This window comes from Mytilus edulis, chromosome 5 (assembly GCF_963676685.1).
Source record: "Mytilus edulis chromosome 5, xbMytEdul2.2, whole genome shotgun sequence".
NCBI lineage: Eukaryota > Metazoa > Mollusca > Bivalvia > Mytilida > Mytilidae > Mytilus > Mytilus edulis.
In genome coordinates this window covers 37,072,595-37,091,819 of record NC_092348.1, presented here as the reverse complement: position 1 = coordinate 37,091,819, position 19,225 = coordinate 37,072,595, and the positions used below count along the sequence as shown (strand labels likewise).

At 32.4% G+C, this 19,225-nt stretch overlaps 1 protein-coding gene across 1 annotated transcript; it reads right to left on the bottom strand.

The window, feature by feature from the left end:
* Positions 1-930: 930 nt before the first annotated feature.
* Positions 931-1,839, bottom strand: LOC139522587 (neuropeptide S receptor-like). The gene has a single exon (XM_071316051.1). It carries the CDS (start codon positions 1,837-1,839, stop codon positions 931-933), a length of 909 nt encoding a protein of 302 aa, XP_071172152.1.
* Between the last annotated feature and the right edge of the window lie 17,386 nt (positions 1,840-19,225).

Below are 19,225 nucleotides of genomic sequence, written 5' to 3'. Positions count from 1 at the left end.
GGTACCCCCCTCAGGTCGCAATGTCGCTTTTAAATTCGTCGAGAGGTCGTTTTTAAGGGAAATGTACAGGTCGCAGGTCGTTTTTCCCAACACAGAGAACGGAAGTCAGTCGGTGGTCGTTTTTTCCAAATTTTACAGGTCGCAGGTCGTTTTTAGAAGGCCCTCAGGTTGGAAGTCGCCTCTAAAAAGCCCAGAGGTCGCAGGTCGCTTTTGAACCTGCGGGAGCCTCTTACCTTTGACAATTCATACGTTCGTATTTTGTTTTACTATTATAGAATTGAGAATAGAGACAGGGAATGTGTCAAAGAGACAATAACCCTACCAAAGAGCACAACATATATATGGCTTCCAATGGGACGCAGCTAGAGAATTCCACATTTGAGCTCGCTCCGAAATAATAATGTATACTAACTATGTCAGCAAAAATGAACGCAACACTTAACTCAAAATATATTGATGAACCAAAATTTAACAAAAAACAAAACACACAAGACTATACCCAGGCCAGTTAATAGTATGTATAATCAACCACTGAACATTTCTTTGCCACAAGATTTATGTACGACAATATGGTAATTAGAATAAACTAGTTAGGAACTCTTGGTTGAATGGTACAATTGTTATTCACATATTTGACACATTTGATATCAAGGTTGAATTCCTAAAGAGCAAATAAACGGCTTTATGAATATACACTTCAATAATACTGCTGCATCTTGACGAAACTCGATGTCAAAAAAAGCGTAAACTATAGGATTTACTATGTTGTTGAGAATAAAGATATGGTACATGAACGTTACACCAGATCTTTGCGCAGCTGGCAGTTTTTCCCAAAAATTTTCGTATGATCCTTCAAGAATCCATAATATCACCTTTGGTATATAGCAAAGTAAAAATACTGTTGTTATAATGATAAATATTAGTGTGAGTTTATTGGTTAATCGACGATTGTTTTTTCTTCTTTTTTCTGGATATCATATCATTTACAGGACTTTCAATGGTCTGCTGTCCTACCTTATTGGACCTTGTATTTTGTGCTGTTGAATGGTTTGCTGTTTTGTCCTTGATAGTTTTCGTTTCTATAATTTCAAAGCTATCAACAACTGGATGAATTTTGTCTTTAACAGTTGATTCGTTTTCTTTTTCATTAATGCTAAAGTCGTTTTTGTTTACTTTTAAGTGTCGAAACACTGTGTTTATTATTCTACCGTAAATGACGATAAGTGATGTTATTATAACAAAGACGACCACACCAGCTACAACTGGGTATATAAACCTGACGAAGGGAGTTCCCTCTTTCAATTTTCCACATCTCATTCCAGAGATTCCATAGTCAATGTTGTTGAAAGGAATAGTACCAAATACAAATGGTATCGGCAAAGCGAAAAGGAATGATAAAATAAGTGCCATAAGCAATGCAGATCTTTTCACAGATATAGACATGGATTGTTTCCGAGGCATACATATTTTCATGTATCTCTGAATTGCAACAATAAATAATATGAAAACCGAGTTATAAGTTGTATTTCCTACAAAAAACACGAGTGTCTTGCATAAAATGTTGTTTGTAAATGTCATCTGATTGAAACACTGTAATATATAATAAACTCCAAGATATATCGTTGCTATCATATCAAAGAAGGCTAAAATTGGTATAAAATATCTTTCTTCTGATGCTTCCTTCATCTGGAATGCATAGACCAATAAAACAAACACGTTTCCAAAGGTACCAAGAGCAATATAAATGGAGAGAAAGATAATGTTCGGCACTAGGCTGTTAGTAATTTCTTCGTTCCATTCCGATAATGAAATATTATTGAGGATAGTATTGTTATCCATATTTAATCGTTATTGTTTGATATTCAAAACATAACTGTTTTGACTATTTCCTCAACGGCAAAAACCAAAGGTTAAAGTAAAGTTTGTACTAAAACTTGACTCCGGGAAGTTTTGCTTTTGTTTAAAAAAAATGACATGAACATATTCCCATATGATATTATTTCTGCAAACTGTCTAAATAAAAAGATAAATGGCATAGTTAACAAGAAAAAGCTAAAGTGCCTGTAATAAACTAATAACCGTTCCAACCTTAAGTTTCGGAGAAAGTTACAAAAGATTTTTCACAGCGAAATAATTGAAAAGTTTAAAACAATAAAGGTGATATATTAATTTTTAATTAATGTTTTATAGGTCATTTTCTCAACTTCTTACAAATAGTTTTAAAATAATGATGTTTGATTACAGTTATAATCAATGAATTATAAAAACAACAACAGGGAAATGACATTAACCAGTTTATATCTAGTCGATTCGCATGCACAATCCAATACGACAGTTAAGATTTAAGTTTTAAAAGCTACACTAACACTCTACCTCCCACAAATTGTACTGGATTAATTTGCTTGAAAATACATGATAGCGTATCATAAGGATGACTTTGACTAGTCACTTATATGCAATAGCATGAACTCAAACACAACACACAGGACAAAGGAAGTTGCAATACTTTATACTACTAGAAGCCCGTTACTATTTGTAAATATTTTCCTTCGTAAATTTGTTTTAGACGAGCTTGTAAGAATAAGATTGGTTAGCGTTCTAACTTATTTTTTCTGTGTATTACAAATGTTCATTGTTATTTAAGTCTCTGGTAATCTCGATTTGTTTCGTAGACCCGAATTAATTTTGACAAACAACCTTTAAATTTACTTTTGAAAATTTTCTGCTGTACATTATTGAATTAAGTTGTTAAATTTTTGCTTCTTTGATACATATTTGTTTGTTTTCATAGTGATTAAGGTTATAACACAATAATGCTATCTGCTGTATACCTATTTCTGACAATTTCATCTGCTATGTCTGTTTGCTATTTTCACGCATCGTTGTCAATATAATATAATTTGATGCTACTGTCATACAAGTTGGAGGTTTAGCTAGCTTTAAAACCAGGTTCAATCAACCATTTTCTAAATAAGAAAATGCCTGTACCAAGTCAGGAATATTACAGTTGCTATCCATTCGTTTGATGAGTTTGAGCTTTTGATAAAGGATTATATCCGTTTTGAATTTTCAGTTCAGTATTTGTGGGATTTTACTTTTTACTATTTTTTTTTGGTCATTCGATATAATTATATTATTTATATTTATTAAGATTCGAATACCTTTAAGTGCAATTGGACTCTGCTTCCGATAAATTAATATTTAACCATGCTCTTGTCAAATGTTTAATGGCAAACACGGTTTATCTTTTCTTTTTTATATGTTATGAAGAAGTTTAGATAATATAAGATGAAGTTAATAGCAAAAGGAAACTGCCGTTCCAAATTTGAGAATGGAATATCACGTCTTTCTACAATTATTCTTTGAATAAGATATTTTCAGTATCCCGGACGAGCCCCCAATTTCTGTTACGGCCAGAAATTACCTTTAAATTGTAGCCAACAAAAGACACAAACCAATAATAAAATTTAACAATATTTATTATACAAAAGTTTACAAAAAGCATTACACAAATACTACTGTCAACTTAACTGTCAAAATATGAGTCCAATCTTTTATTTTTATCTGTATCCGGAAATCTTTCAGAATCCAATCTGAATATTACGTTCACTATTAAGGTCACAATCCAGTATAATGTTGTTTGTAAAATAAAAGTGCCAATCCAAATGTCTATCGATGTCTAAGTCTAAGTGTGAGAGTTTGAATTTAGTGTCTGTATATATGATAAAAAAGTATATTTAAACAAAACGCTTTTGACTAACTGGTCGAACAACGGATGTTCTTTAACCCTGCTGGCTGCCATTGGCGATTGCCAAATAAAATTCATCACAAGATGTAACAAAATGGATCTAAATAAAGATTTTATACTAAACAGAAAAAAATAAAATTAACCTGTGGCCACGATGTTATGCCCAAAACATACGATGTCAATATTTTTTTAGTACACCAGATCCGGATTTCGACAATAAATGTCTCTTCAGTGATGTTAGGGATCGAAACGGTATTTGGAAGGCCATATAAAAAGTACCCTCATTTTTAGATAGACTCTTGAATTTTAAGGGTCAATATAGGATGAACGGATCTTATAAACCGGAGGGAAAATATGATACAAGCCCAAACGAAAAAATATAAACGAGTCTAAATTGAAAACTACGTTCAAACTTAGTATGATTGCGTTGGATAAAAACCGCAATTTTTATACGTGTGCATGTAAAACAAATTTCGTTGTAGAAGGGTCTAAAAACAGCACAAACAACATTTTCAAAAAGACCAAAAAAGTAAAATAGTATATTTAAACAAAATGCATTTGACTAACAGGTCGAACAACGGATGCTCTTTAACCCTGCTGGCTGCCATTGGCGATTGCCAAATAAAATTAATCACAAGATGTAACAAAATGGATCTAAATATAGATTTAATACTAAACAGAAAAAAATAAAATTAACTTGTGGCCACGATGTTATGCCCCAAACATACGGTGTCAATATTTTTTTAGTACATCAGATGCGGATTTCGATAATAAATGTCTCTTCAGTGATGTTAGGGATCGAAACGGTATTTGGAAGGCCATATAAAAAGTACCCTAATTTTTAAATAGACTTGAATTTTAAGAGTCAATATAGGTTGAACGGATCATATAAATTGAATTTTAAGAGTCAATATAGGATGAACGGATCATATTTATATATAGTTGTCACGGAAAATTCTAGAACACTCTAGAACGGAATGTCCTAGAAAGTTACAACGGAAGTTTCTAGTAAAATGTAGAAGTTTATATAACGGATCTTTTATTAGGATCATTCTGGAATCATTCTGTGATTGTTCCAGTGACTTCACAGTTCTAAGATTATTCTGTAAACAACTATCAGGCCACACAACACAAATCAGGCCAACATAAATAAATACAATAATTACAATATCATAACACGACGAAAAGATGCCCATCTTTCCACCTTCAACATCTCATGCCTGAGATGCCATAGTCAATGTTGTGGAAAGGAAAGGTACCAAATACAAATGGTAACGGTGAAGCGCAAACCAAAGACATTAAAACTGCCAGTAACAATGCAGTTCTTTTAATAGAAATCGACATGGATTGTATCAGTGGCATACATATTTTCATGTAACTTTGAATTGCGATGATGAACAATATAAAGACCGAGTTATAAGTTGTATTTCTTAGAAAAAACACGAGTGTCTTGCACAGAATATTGTTTGAAAATGTCGCCTGATTGAAACACTGAAAAATATAATAGGGTCCATGTATATAGTTGCCATCATATGATCAAAAAGTGCTTACATTGGTATAAAATATCTTTCATCGGATGCTTCCTTCGTGTGAAATGCATACACCAATAAAACAATGACGTTTCAAATTGTACCAAGAGCAATATACACGGAGAGAATGACAATGTTCGGCACTAGGCTGTGAATAATTTCTGCGATCCATTATGATAATGAAATATTATTGAGGGTTATATTGATATCCATATTTAATCCCTCTTTGAAATTCAAAACAGTATTGCATTTACTATTTTTTCAATGATTAAAATCAATCATTAGAGTAAAAATTAACTAAAAACTCACTCCAAGTCTTGATTTTATTTTAAAAAAACCAATTGACATGAAATACGTTCCATATGTTTTTATTTCTGCAAACAGTTTAAAAATCAATTCAATTGACATGAAACACTTTCTATATGCTATTATTTCCGCAAACAGTTGAACTGTTAGAATTTAAATAAACAGGTAAATGACATAATAAAAAAAAGTTTATAACATTCAAGTTGATTATTAAAGCATAACAAGGATATCGTGGAAATGTAAATATACATCAATTTTGAATAAATGCCCTATAGTATAGAACTACACAGCTTTATAGATAAAATAAGTTCAAAAATGATGTTGATTGATTTCAGACCACACCAACATCAACCCACATACTAAATTGGAATATCGAGTCGCATATGATGGTACTGAATCATATATGGTTGATGTTATCATTTGTACAAACAGCAACATTCCAGCAGTGCCTGCACACGGTCTATATATCCCAGTTTATACGATATTCCTTGTATTTCATTTCAAGATTTCTTGGATAGAGGGTTGCTGCTCACAAGGAAGCTTTTAAACAACGAGTTTCAAGTGGTGAAGTTGAAATCATTCATTCGTAAATTTTACAGACGCCATTACGAGTATGTTGACCGTTATGGAATATCCGTTTCACAGATGATAGCAGATATGTTCTTATGTCGTAAATATAATCCCGTACCCTTTTCACGAATGTGACCTACCGAATTAGACATAGTACCGCGTGTGTACTATATTAAGCAACACGACGGGTGCCACATGTGGAGCAGAATCTACTTCGCCTTTAGGAGCTCACGCGATCACCCCCCGTTTCTAAAGGGTTGAGTGTTTTTCAATCTTTAGTTTTCTATGTCGTGTTTTGTAAACTATTGTTTGTCTGTTGGTGTTTTTCATTTTTAGCCATGGCGTTGTAAGTTTATTTTTGACCTATAACCTATGCGAAATTAAAAACCAAAAAAGACGCAAGAAAACCTTCAGATCACAACATGATATCTCTCGTTTCAGCTAGACGTGTTTATATTGTCCCCAAAGAACCCTTGACAAAAAACCTTCAGTTCGAAATTTTTAACCAACAGTTTCAGTCTTTAAGTTTTTGATTGGTTTGTGGTTTTGTGTTTTTTTGTTTTGATGTTTTAACAATTGCCTCAACGTCATAGATGTTAATAGTAATACAATACAGAATGATACGATCTTGTGAGATAGCCATAACTAACCATTATATGATTTCGAAAGAGAAAAACAAAACAAAAAATTAAGATTTGTTTCAAACTATGAATCAGCAAAAATAATCATTATCCGCTGCAGACAAGAAGTTCTTTTCACCAAAATCTTATGACAGACCTTATGTTTAAACAACACAGGTATACATCGATAAATTTAAAGTATAAAAAAGAAGATATGGTATGATTGCCAATGAGACAACTCCAAAATGACACAGAAGTTAACAACTATAGGTAACCGTACGGCCTTCAACAAAGCCCATACCGCATAGTCAGCGTAACCATTTGGTGGACGATTTATGATGCTAGTGTATGTCATACATAATATTATCTTGAAAGCTTTTATTATCTACAGCTTTTAAAAATCTTTCAAATGAAAATCCTATTTTTCATGATGAGTTAAACAATGAGATATTGTATGATTTCCAATGACCAAAAAGGAAAAGAATGCAAACAAAAACAGGTCATCGTAATTCCTACAATAATATTTCAAATGAAAGGTACAAAAAGGTCATATACAGCCAAGATATGAAACAAAAGTAAAAATCCAAAGATCCAATCTTTGCTAAAACAATAAACAAATAACTATAATAAGAAGGTCTTTTCACACATAAAGATCAATTTTGAAATAAAATTATGAAAATTCAGTTTGAAATATCATATCAAGCGTTAAATGATAGCTTATTGTACACTGATTCCAAAAATATATGGTTGCTATACATTTTTCTAAATAAGGGAGATAAGTGGTTACTTCCGGTTTGAAATATGTCACTTCTGGTTTTATTTGATAGTGTACTGGATACTGATTCCAAAAATATATTGTTCAATATACTTTTGCATTAAATAAGTTAAAAAAATAGCTACTTCTGGTTTACAAAAGGTCACTTCCGGTTGGCTTTTTTGTTATCAAGTGTCTTGCAACGTAATGTCCCATGTCTTTATTATGTATACATATGAGGTAAAAGCAAAGGTCAAAATCTAGAACCTCATTTTAACCTATGACCTTGAATTTCTAGGTCATAAACAAAGGGCTTCAAATCGAAAGACCATCGGTCTTAATTATATATGGTTAATGAGTTATATCACTATATGCTTAATTTAAAATATAAGAGGGGAGAAACTCTAATTTAATGTGAACGGACCCTTTCAACCAAAATTCATGTGTTACATTGTTTACCAGATTTATTCTTGACAAACAATCCTGAAATTCACTTTTGATAATTTTCTGTTGTGCTTTGCTATTTTAATCGACAGATATATTTATAGTATATTTATTAGGATTACAATACCTTTAAGTGCATGCATATTCCAATTGATACGGTATTCCCGTGCTTGTTTTTCAAATCATGAGTTCCTTGATAGAAGGTTCCGCTCAAAAGGAAGCTATTAAACCAAGAGTTCCAAATGATCAAGTTGAAATCATCCCTTCGTAATTTTTACGGACGCCTTCACGAGTTGGTTGATCGTTATGGAATAAAGGTTTCACAGATGATATTGGCTATGTTCCTTACGTCGTAAATAATCCCTTCCCCTTTCACGATGTGACCTACCGAATTAGAGTATTTACCGGGTTTGTACGAACATGAGCAACACGATGGGTGCCACTTGAGGAGTAGAATTGGCTAACCCTTCCGGAGCACCTGTAGTTTTTTGGTGGGTTTCGTGTTGCTTTGTCTGTAGTTTTCAGTGTTGTGTCATGTGTACTTTTATTTCACTGTTTGTCTTTTTCATTTTAAACCATGGCGTTGTCATTTTATTTTTGATCTATGAGTTTGACTGTCCCTCTGGTATCGACAGGTTGTTTTCTTCTATTGTAGGTTTTGATGAAGTTTTGATAATACACGATAAGGTTCATAGCTTCTTGAAACTGTCATTCTACCTTTAGAATTAGATACCCAATCCGTCTATAGATACTTTATTACTTTCCTGTTTTGTCAATTGTGTTGCTAATGCAGAATATTTTTATTAAATGTTGGTCATTATCAAATTGAATTAACTAGAGAACCGGTTCTGACTTTGGATTTGTGTAGAAGTTCCTGATTGTTTGTGTTATGTCGTGTTTGAAGTTTTGAAATTTTTATTATTATTTACATTTCTGTTGTACACACTTTGTCTTGTTTAATACAATGTACAAGCTCTATTTTGAATGCTAATTCTGATATGGGTACCTTACGTTTTGCCTTCGACAGGTGTACTTGATAGAAGCCAACTAGCAAATCAAGACAGCAGTAGTATATTGCTGTTCGAATTTCATAAATCGATTGAGAAAAAAAAACCAAATATGGGTCACAAACTAAAACTGAGGGAAACGCATCAAACATAAGAGGAGAACTACAACCCAACAGAAACACAACATTAAAATGTAACATACACAGAAACGAACTATAATATAACAATTGCCATTGTCCCTGACTGGGTACAGGACGTTTTGTGGCATGGCAGTGGTGTAGCTTGTCTTCTGTATATATCGAGGCAGGGGGTCATGGGGCGCAGCCCCTGAAGCTATTAAGGTTTTTACAATTTGAACTAAAAAAATCCATTTAGAATAATAGTTGCTGTTTAATTTTTTGTTCATCATAATACTGTGAATATGCCTTACACTAAGTTATACTACCGATTTATTAGTTGATTGCAGATACCTGCATCATTTTCATTAATTTTTTATGAATACATATAAACCAAAAGCATTAACCACATCCAAATCAGAATTTATCCTTTCAGTGAACTTTAAAGATTTGAAATTCTTTACAGATATAGGAGATTGTTCTGCCAAGCTCTAAAGCCTAATCTCCCAATATATTTCCAAGCCGTCGTACACTCTAATATAGGTGGCTGTACTTCACCGTGTAATGATTTAACGTTATATCAAAAGACCCTGTTCGATGGAAAATAAAAACCTGCACAAAATTTTCAATACAGAAAATCAAACGCAGCATTAAGGTCTATTTGTAAAAAAATTTGTGATGATCATTTACTGGCTTGGTCGTGAGTCGAAATATAGACAATCTCCATTAAGCTGCTGACGGGGTGAACAGTCGAATTTCTTGATAAACTAGGCGATAAATACATGCTACATGTAAAATGCACCACTTCACTTGTAATGGCTAGGTATTCCTCAAAAGGTTTTCAAAATAATGAATGATTTTATTCCATTCACGGTCAAAATGGCAACCAGCAAACATTTACGTTAATCTGAAGTTTTCGTGATAAATGAAAACAGTATTTGTTTGAAACTGTTATATATAAACTGAAATTATGCATTAACTAACAGATATAATAGATATTTCCTATGAATTAGCGACTTCTTTAAATATGTTAAATTCATTGCTAGTGAAAACTTTAAATTTAAGACAGCAAGAATAATACTTGAGAACCGCAACATATGAATATGAAAGCCGAGAAGGCTCACCTGTAATTCAGAATTCAGAATTCATAATTGGGAAATACTATTCCTTTTAATGCTATAAACTTAGTTATTATTGTAATAATTACTATTTGTTTTCTTTGGGATATGTAAATTTAATAACTGTCTCCTTATCATCTTCTCCCTCTTAAACAAAGAAATCTATTTATTTGTCCATGGCATAAGCTATAGAGGAGGGTTTGCTTTTCATTTCATCTTTGTGCTTTTATTGGTTTGAAACCGACTCTGGTTAGTCTATGGTTCTAACTTTCACCCTGAGCTCATAACCATCCCGTCATACACCCCTACGCTGTTTCTATTCCCTGTCTTTATTTACTCTCTAAAAAGATGTTATTCAAACCAAGAAAATACGTTATTTCAAACAAAAAGCGAACATACTCGTTAAGCGTTAAAATTAAATAAAGAATTACATAAAACTTAAGTAGAAGCTTTTTCATGATCTAAAGCTAGTAGAGTCTTGCTCTCTCAACATTACATTACATGCCTCTGATTCAAAATGCAGCCCCATTTCCTTTCATTTTCCCTCGTTTAGACGCATGCTTCTGAAGGGTTTACTAGTTCCGTCAAAGATTTTATCGGAAAGCTGTTAGATCGTTAAAAAAACTTTCACAGAGATATATTATATCCTATATTTATTTGCAATCCCCTTCACGGACGCGATAAGAACGTGTGAATGTCCTGCTGAGAAGGACGATATAAATTTTCCCGCGATTTTTAGGGAGGTGCTAGTAGTCAGCATGTCAAGTGGAATAGCCGTAAGTAATAGTAACAGTTAGTCTTTAAATAAATACAAACGATTATTATAATAAAAGCAAATTCCTTTTTTTCATTTTTTTTTTTAATTTTCCTGTTCATTAATTCCCAATATTTTTTTTAAAAAATATTTGACATGAATTTTTCTTATTTGATTTTTTATTTGTATCTTTTCAACGTTACACTGGTCTGACAAATTATTAATTTGATTATTGTTACATGTAAACTAAGATTTATTTGAAATTAATTATTATATATGTTGACTGATATGAATGAGAAACTATTCTTTCACATTTTGAACGTATTATGTACTTTCACAATTATACTGAGTACAAACAAAAACGCAACACGACAAGATTGAAACTTTTATAACAGTTACTTCATTATCTACTTATAATAAAAGCAACAAAAAATATTTTGTACATGTTTCTTAATTCATTTGGATCTGTCATATTATATTAATGAGTTAGTGAATGGATCCTGCTAAACGTACAGAAGCAAATATATATATATATATATGCATATTCATGATGTGGACATGTGAATGAATGATGAATAAACTCTGCTTTGTGCTGTAGTTCGACATGTTGAGCAGGATACTAAAAACAAAGTATTTTTTGTTTTTGTTTAATTTGGCTGTCAAAGGTTCGAACTTACGACATTATGTATACCGTGTTATGTACTCAGACAAGCATGCTAATAAGGAGACCTTCTAATTTGTTAAGTATAATAATTATATTCTTCCCTTCAAACAAATATTCATCATAAATATCTTTAAAATCCTTTAAATTACATAGCTATTGGTATATTTCATGGGAGATAAATGTGTTTAATCTTTAGACAAAATAATGTTTCATTTGCCCCTCAAAGAAGGTGACTGAATTAGCATTCACTGATCTACATGAGACCCTCATAATACATAATACAAGATTTTTGAACATATAATCGAAATTTCACGATATATATAGGATTGTCTGTAGAAAAGAAAAAAGATAATCAAATAATACATTATTGCTCAGACTTGTACATGTATATATATAAAGATGTCTATATTTTGGAACTCATGATTGATAATGACCGAAATATATTTTTGAATATAACCAATAATATTTGTTCTAGTTCTTGAAGTTTTGATACTGCAGTTAACGACGTGTGTGTAGGAGGCATGAACGGGAAATGTTAACTTGTTGATTGGCACATATAGTAAAACATGCGATTATATTTTTCATTTCACACATCACGTATCTTGAATTTTATCTTGACTGTATTTAATTTAATAAAAAAAAAGATTTATAGAAATAGTTGTCTATTTATAAGTTGTGTAATAAAAAGTCTGTTTTTATCGTATAAAATATTCCCCTGAAAAAAATAGGCGTATCATGATTTTCAAACGTATACCCGTCCGTCGTAAATAGGCTAGATATGGCGTGTAGTTGACTTCAAACTTATTATAACACAGTTGTTTATATATACGCTTTGGTCACACATTGCCGAATAGCACGAACGGAAGACGAACGGATGAAAAAAGGTTGTCCGCTGACAATATTTTCTCCAGTGAGACTCAAATTTCTCTCCGTCGGTATACTGACTGATATATAACACATGAATACCGGATATGAAGGCTACATGATATGAAACGTATGTGTAACGGATAGAATAAACGTCGAACTTATATGCAACGGACGAATACCGAATAAAATGAACATGTAAATTAACGGATAAGTACCGGATATAACGGACTAGTACCGGATAAAACGGACGAAAGAAGTTTGCATAGCGCAAAACAAAAAACAAAATAATATAGATAATACATAAATAATTTTGAAGAACCTGAGTTTGTGAACATATTAAATTCATTTTTTCAAAATGCCACCAAACGTTAAGATGGGGGTAAATCTGGCACAACGACTTCGTTCATCTCTTATTCCAAAATCCATTTTAAAATCTATCAAATGCATTCAAAGCTAAAACTGGGTATTCTTGTTAATTGATAATTTGTTCGTGATATTTCATTGTGCCTCTAATCCGTTTACAAACGGTACGCATCAGTTTAATCCGTTATTTCGTTTGATCCGTTTTAAGTGGTAGTAGTCTGTTCGTAAATTCGGTACAACGGACAAGTAACGAATAAGAAACAGAGAAGGAACGGACGAGTACAGTAAAATACGGACACCTACCGGACACTGCAGTCAATGGACAATCCATCCGTTATACGACCGTTCAAAGTTTTGGAACATGCTCCAAATTGTCTTTGTGACAGAACGGACTTCATCGGGCGCAACGGGACAAGTAACGGGTACACCAGACGATGAACGGAGTTTAACGGGTATGAACAGACACGAAAAAACTACCAAATTGGGATGATATCCGTTTCTCATCCGTGCGCGTTATGCGGTAAGCAGTAATCAGGCACGGTCAAACGATATGTATACGTTTGGGTGAAATAATGATTGTTCGTTCCAGGACTATGTTTTTTTTTATTAGTTAAAAAAAGGAAGGTATTATTTTACAATTTTTTAGAATGCCTTATTTGATTGGCTTTTAACTTTACACAATTCTTTGTTATTATAGTCTTAAGGTCTGTTTAATTTTTTGTGACTTTTTTATCTGGTATAGTTAGGTTCAAGAGATCTAGATATGGCCTTCTTTAAATAAAAATATGTAAAGGGATAATTTTTTTCTCGCATGTCTTGCTGTATTTTAAGAATGATTTTTATAATTAACTTAACACTTTACACAGTTGTTTGTTATGGTTATTTTAAGGTAATAAAAAAAGGGTCCTTTATTTCACATGTCGCAATACGTCTTGAGAATGCATTGTTGTATTTACTTCAAACTTTACACAGTTGTTTGTTGTCGTAGTCTGTTGTTATACTTTTTTACGTCTGGGCCATTCACGTATGGTACCATAGGACATTTACCAGCTGAACCATATGAGTATCAACACAATATAGTTATCTTATACATGTATCATAATATCTTCAAAAATATCTTCAAAATGTTAATTTTATATTTCACAAAAACGATGATAGATTTCAATAGTTGAAATGGTATTATAGCTGAAGAAATTCAATTTGAAGGATCAAATATTCGTATAATTATGTCTTTTAAAAAAAATATCACGGTAGTGTTGTAAAACCATCGTCCGTCGTCCACACTTCTTACAATAACTCAAAAACGATTTTTGTTATTTTAAAACATCCACACAACCTCGCATCATATTTTGCCTGATAGGACACGGTAAGGTGACATCGTGTTTGTCCTACAACCACTTACTCCGATATCCCATTATTCCGACATCCCATTATTCCGACAGCTCATTATTCCGACAGCTCATTATTCCGAAAATGCATCTGTCTTAACTTTATGGGTTAATTTTCTCTTAAATGACCAACTTCACTCTCAATATTATTTGTGGTTGTCCATTTTTATTCCTATTATTCTTCTCATGTTGGATGTTTCCTGGATATTTGTATCAGTTCCTTGGAGATACACATGCTTATTGCAAACAGGTTAGTCCTTATCCTAGTCCCCTTTTTCTTATTACGGCCCGGGTATTGTATTTGTCTTAAATTTTCGGCGTTTGTGTGTCCATTGTCATTCTGCGCAGTTCTAATCCCCGTGTTTAACTAATCTTTTGTTCCCCTTTTTCGTATCAAGGGAGCGAGATTTCACCACTGTTAACTACAAATATAAATATACCCGAGTTTGATAACCCTTCCCACACTCTGTGGTCGTAACACATTTATCCTCAGCCTTGTATCACTCAACTAAGTGTTATTTAATTTTGTCGCAAAAAATGGCAACAAATGAAGCGTCATTAAAAAATGAGGAAAATCACGAGACACAAACAAACCCAGAACCAAGAATTAAAGATAACAAATACGAAAAACTATGTATGTTATAACATTTGATAAAAATGATTTCCGAATTCTGAATTCCGAATTCTGAATGCCGAATTCTGAATGCTGAATTCTGAATTTTAGGTGAGCCTTGTCGGCTTTCGTATATGAATGATGTCAAACTGTGCATGTTGATTGATGCATACTTTATTTTGATTGGTACTAAAGTCAGTGAAATTCTGTGCATTTAAAGTTCTACACGTAGAAAAAGATGTCAACATACAACGATGTTTCATTTCAGACTTCACAGTTATAAATGAGGGTTTGAATTCGCAGAATGGGTTTATCAAATATTTATTTTCAACTATTGTCGCCTATACTCATTGATTTTCCTTTCTATTATATTTTAGCACCATTTTAAATCTCTATCCTTTAAGTTTAAATTTGAAATTCCAGGTAATTTTTTTCTATTTTCTACAAACCTCACCAGACTCTCATATACGAGGAATTATTCTCATACATGATACAAATTCAGAAATTCACCTGATTTAATGGTAAAGTGATTCGACCGAGAAGTCTCGAGAGTTGGATCCTCATCTTTCTATTCTACTGAACTGCTTGGAATGGGGTATACATATGACTAAATAAATCTGCTGCAATCCGCATGAGGTGATAATCACTTATTATAAAAGTTTTTTTTCTGCCTCGGTTGCCTCAACGTAAGCTACGCCATTGCATGCGAAACTTCCCACTTTTATGGCAATGTCAAATATAACATTAAAATGACAACATTACATGACAGAACTACAATACAAATAAATGAGAGAACATATAGGACAGAGAAACATACGAATAATAGCTAAGAAAAGGTACCAGGTTTCAAATTTAATACGCCAGACGCGCGTTTCGTCCAGACTAGACCATATTTTTTTATTCACCTTTATTCGTTCTAATTTAGATTTCACAAGGAACAAAAGTTTTTAAAATTTGAATAAACGAGATTATTCAACAGATAAACACCTATCGTGTTGAATGAAATCGTTGCAACTGAAGAAGTCTATTTGTTGAGCAGAAATGTTTTTCTAAAGAATTGTGTTACATCCTGGTCTTTTATTATATACTTAACAGATAAAAGAAGTAAATTGTAAGCGTACTTCAATCATTTACAATTATGCTCTATCAGCCAACCGTGATAATTTCGATATCAGTCACGTTTTAAAAGACTTAATCGAACCCCTAATCTGTATGTCATAATACCATAGATAGCAGTCACGGTTGGAAAGGCGTTATATATTAATTAATATGTATGACATCATGTCACTAATATCTACATTTATCGCTATTTTACGAAATTTTCCTTTGATCTTGCCGACTGATAATTTTCTTTCTAAGAGGAGTCGAATGATATGAAAATTATCGCTAGAAAATAAGGGGGCACATGTCGTTGCTAATGAAATTGACATGAAATTGACAACGTCGTCATAGGTAAAAAAAAAATAGAGACTATCATTGGTCATCTCAACTCGATTGTTTTTACTTAGTTTCGCCTTACCGACTCAAGCGAGAAAATCAATCTCGTTGAGATAATCAACGATTATCTTTAAACGTATTTATGTAGATTTTTTTCCCCGTTGAAATACATTGAACAGAAACTTAATATAGTAATTTATTTCCAATGACCTAAACATATATTATAAAAACAAATTTGTTCCCACATTTGGTTAGGATCTTGCAATATGATTCAGGGTAAAACTTTTAAACTGTTAAATCGAGTTTTTTCCCCCATAGTATTAATGAATTATAAATCGATTGAAAAAAAATGGGTGATATGTAGATTTAATTTTGGTCTTACATACGTGCTCATTTTGGGTTAGTAAGTTTTCCGCGTATGTCAAATTTCCATATTTCTGTGATAAGCAAACAATCACAGTTGACGACTGCAGCTTAAATGTGCCGAAAAAAAAAAGAAACACGATCAGACTTTTTATATGTGATTTCAAAATCTAGGATTTTGCTTTGAAACAAGTAACTAAATGGTTCAAACGAACTATCTTTTCGGGTCCAGGATGCTCAAAATACATTTTGTTCAGTCTACTTGGTAGATTCCATGTTTCCCACAATTCGTTGCAGACGGTTAGATTAAAACAAATCAATACATAACAAATTATAACAGTTTTTCCATATACACATTTGATTTTACACACGAATTCTTCCAATACAAATACAAGGATTAAAAAACATGCGTTTCAACAAAAGTGCTGCATTATCGCGAAACTCGATGTCCATAAAAGCGTAAATTAAAGGGTTTATTATATTATTGATTATGAAGATATGGTATAGGAACGTCACAGCAGGTCTTTGCGAGTTAGAGAGATTTTCCCAAAAATCTTTGTGGATTCCTTCAAGACACAGGACTATCACCTTTGGTATATAACTAAGAATAAATACGGCAGTGATAATGAAAAACATTAACGCGAGTTTATTGGTTATTTGACGATTGATGATTCTCCGTTTTCTGGATACAGCTGATACCGAATCATTTGCAACATGACTATTTTTAATGTCTTGCTGTCCTACTGGGTCTGGCTTAGTTTCTGACATCCCAATATCACCACAACAAATATCACGACAATTTTCGTCTTCATCTTCTTTTCCGGTATCTTTTTTATTGCCACTTTTGTCTTTTTTGTGTATTTTTAAGCTACGAAACACCTCGTTCAGAATTTTGTAATAAAGAATAACAAGTAATGCTACTGCGACAAAGACTAGCGTTCCAATACCTACGGAATATAAAGTACTGGTAAATGCGTTTCCATTCTTCAATCTGCCACATCTCTTTCCTACGATTCCATATTTAATGTTGTGGTACGGAATTGTACCATATACAAATGGTAAAATTAAAGCAAAAAGTAATGATAGGAGAATTCCAAGAAACAATGCAGTTCTTTTCATCGAAATCGACATGGATGGTTTTAACGGCATGCATACTTTCATGTATCTCTGAATTGCAATAATGATTAATATGAAAACTGACGTATAGGTAGTATTTGCAACAAAGAACACAAGTGACTTGCATAAGATATTGTTTGAAAATGTCGTCTGAAAGAAACACTGAACTATATAATGAACTCCAAGATATAATGTTGCTATCATGTCAAAGAAAGCTAAAACTGGTATGAAATATCTTTCATCTGATGTCTTCTTCATCTGAAATGCATAAACCATCAAAACGAAGAAGTTTCCACAGGTACCAAGAGCAAGATAAACGGAAAGTATGATGATGTTTGGCAATAGGCTGTGTGTTATTTCCATGTTCAATTCTGATAAAGTTATATTCTTTAAAGTTGTGTTAATATTCATATTAATCATTTTGCCTTGCACTCAAATCACTTTGAAAATTATAAAGTTCTATAATGTACTTACGAGTTTCGTATTTCTATTAAACTAAGGGTTTTAGTTTGCAAACCTATATCCAGGAAAAATTGCAATGCATAATATGTCCTTATAACATAACCATTTCTATCAACATGTATATCTTTCCAGATGAAATAATTTAAATAAAAACTTTAAGGTAAATACAATTATGAAACAGAAAAAAAAGTGTTGGGCATGCGCCTGTTAAATAAGGAAACATCCATTTAGTTAAACAAAACACACAAACACCGGTGAACACGCTCACATATCTTATTTCATGGTATTCACTTTAATATTAAAGTTATAAAATTCACGGTTGCTTTTAAGTCTTTTGACGTCCCATAATTACTGAAAGTCACTAAAAACCAAAAAGTCATCTAGAGATAAGACGGAAAACAGTCAATCAACGAATAAACATTCTACTTTGATCAAGAGTTTATAATGGGGTTTTCAATGACTTTTGACAAATTTGAAAATGTCGAAACTATTTGGTCACGATTTTGTTGTCTAAAAGCTTTAAGTTTCTTATTTGAATTTAATACTTAGCCTTCTATCAATTCTTTATTTTTGCAATGCTTTCGTTATATCAGGAAACATTAACATGATAATCAGTACCGGAAGAATGATCCAATGCAATTAGCAATACATAACAGTAAATAATTTTAAAGAAAAAAAAAAGAACAGTATAGTATTGATGGAAACTGCATTTAAGCGAATAGATCTTCTTTCTCCCGAAAAGACCAGAACCAATGTCTGAACCGCTATAATAAAATCCTTTATAAATAAGCTAATTTTGTCAAATAAAAGATTTCATTGACAATTCCAAGTCAAGCGAAACACAGAAATATATGTATTGTTGCCATCATATAAAAAAAAAGCCGAAAATTGGTTCGGGATGTCTTTCACCTTAGGGATCCATTATCTTAAAAAGTAAAATCACAAAAAAACGCCGAGGAAAATTAAAAAAGAAAGTCCCCAATCAA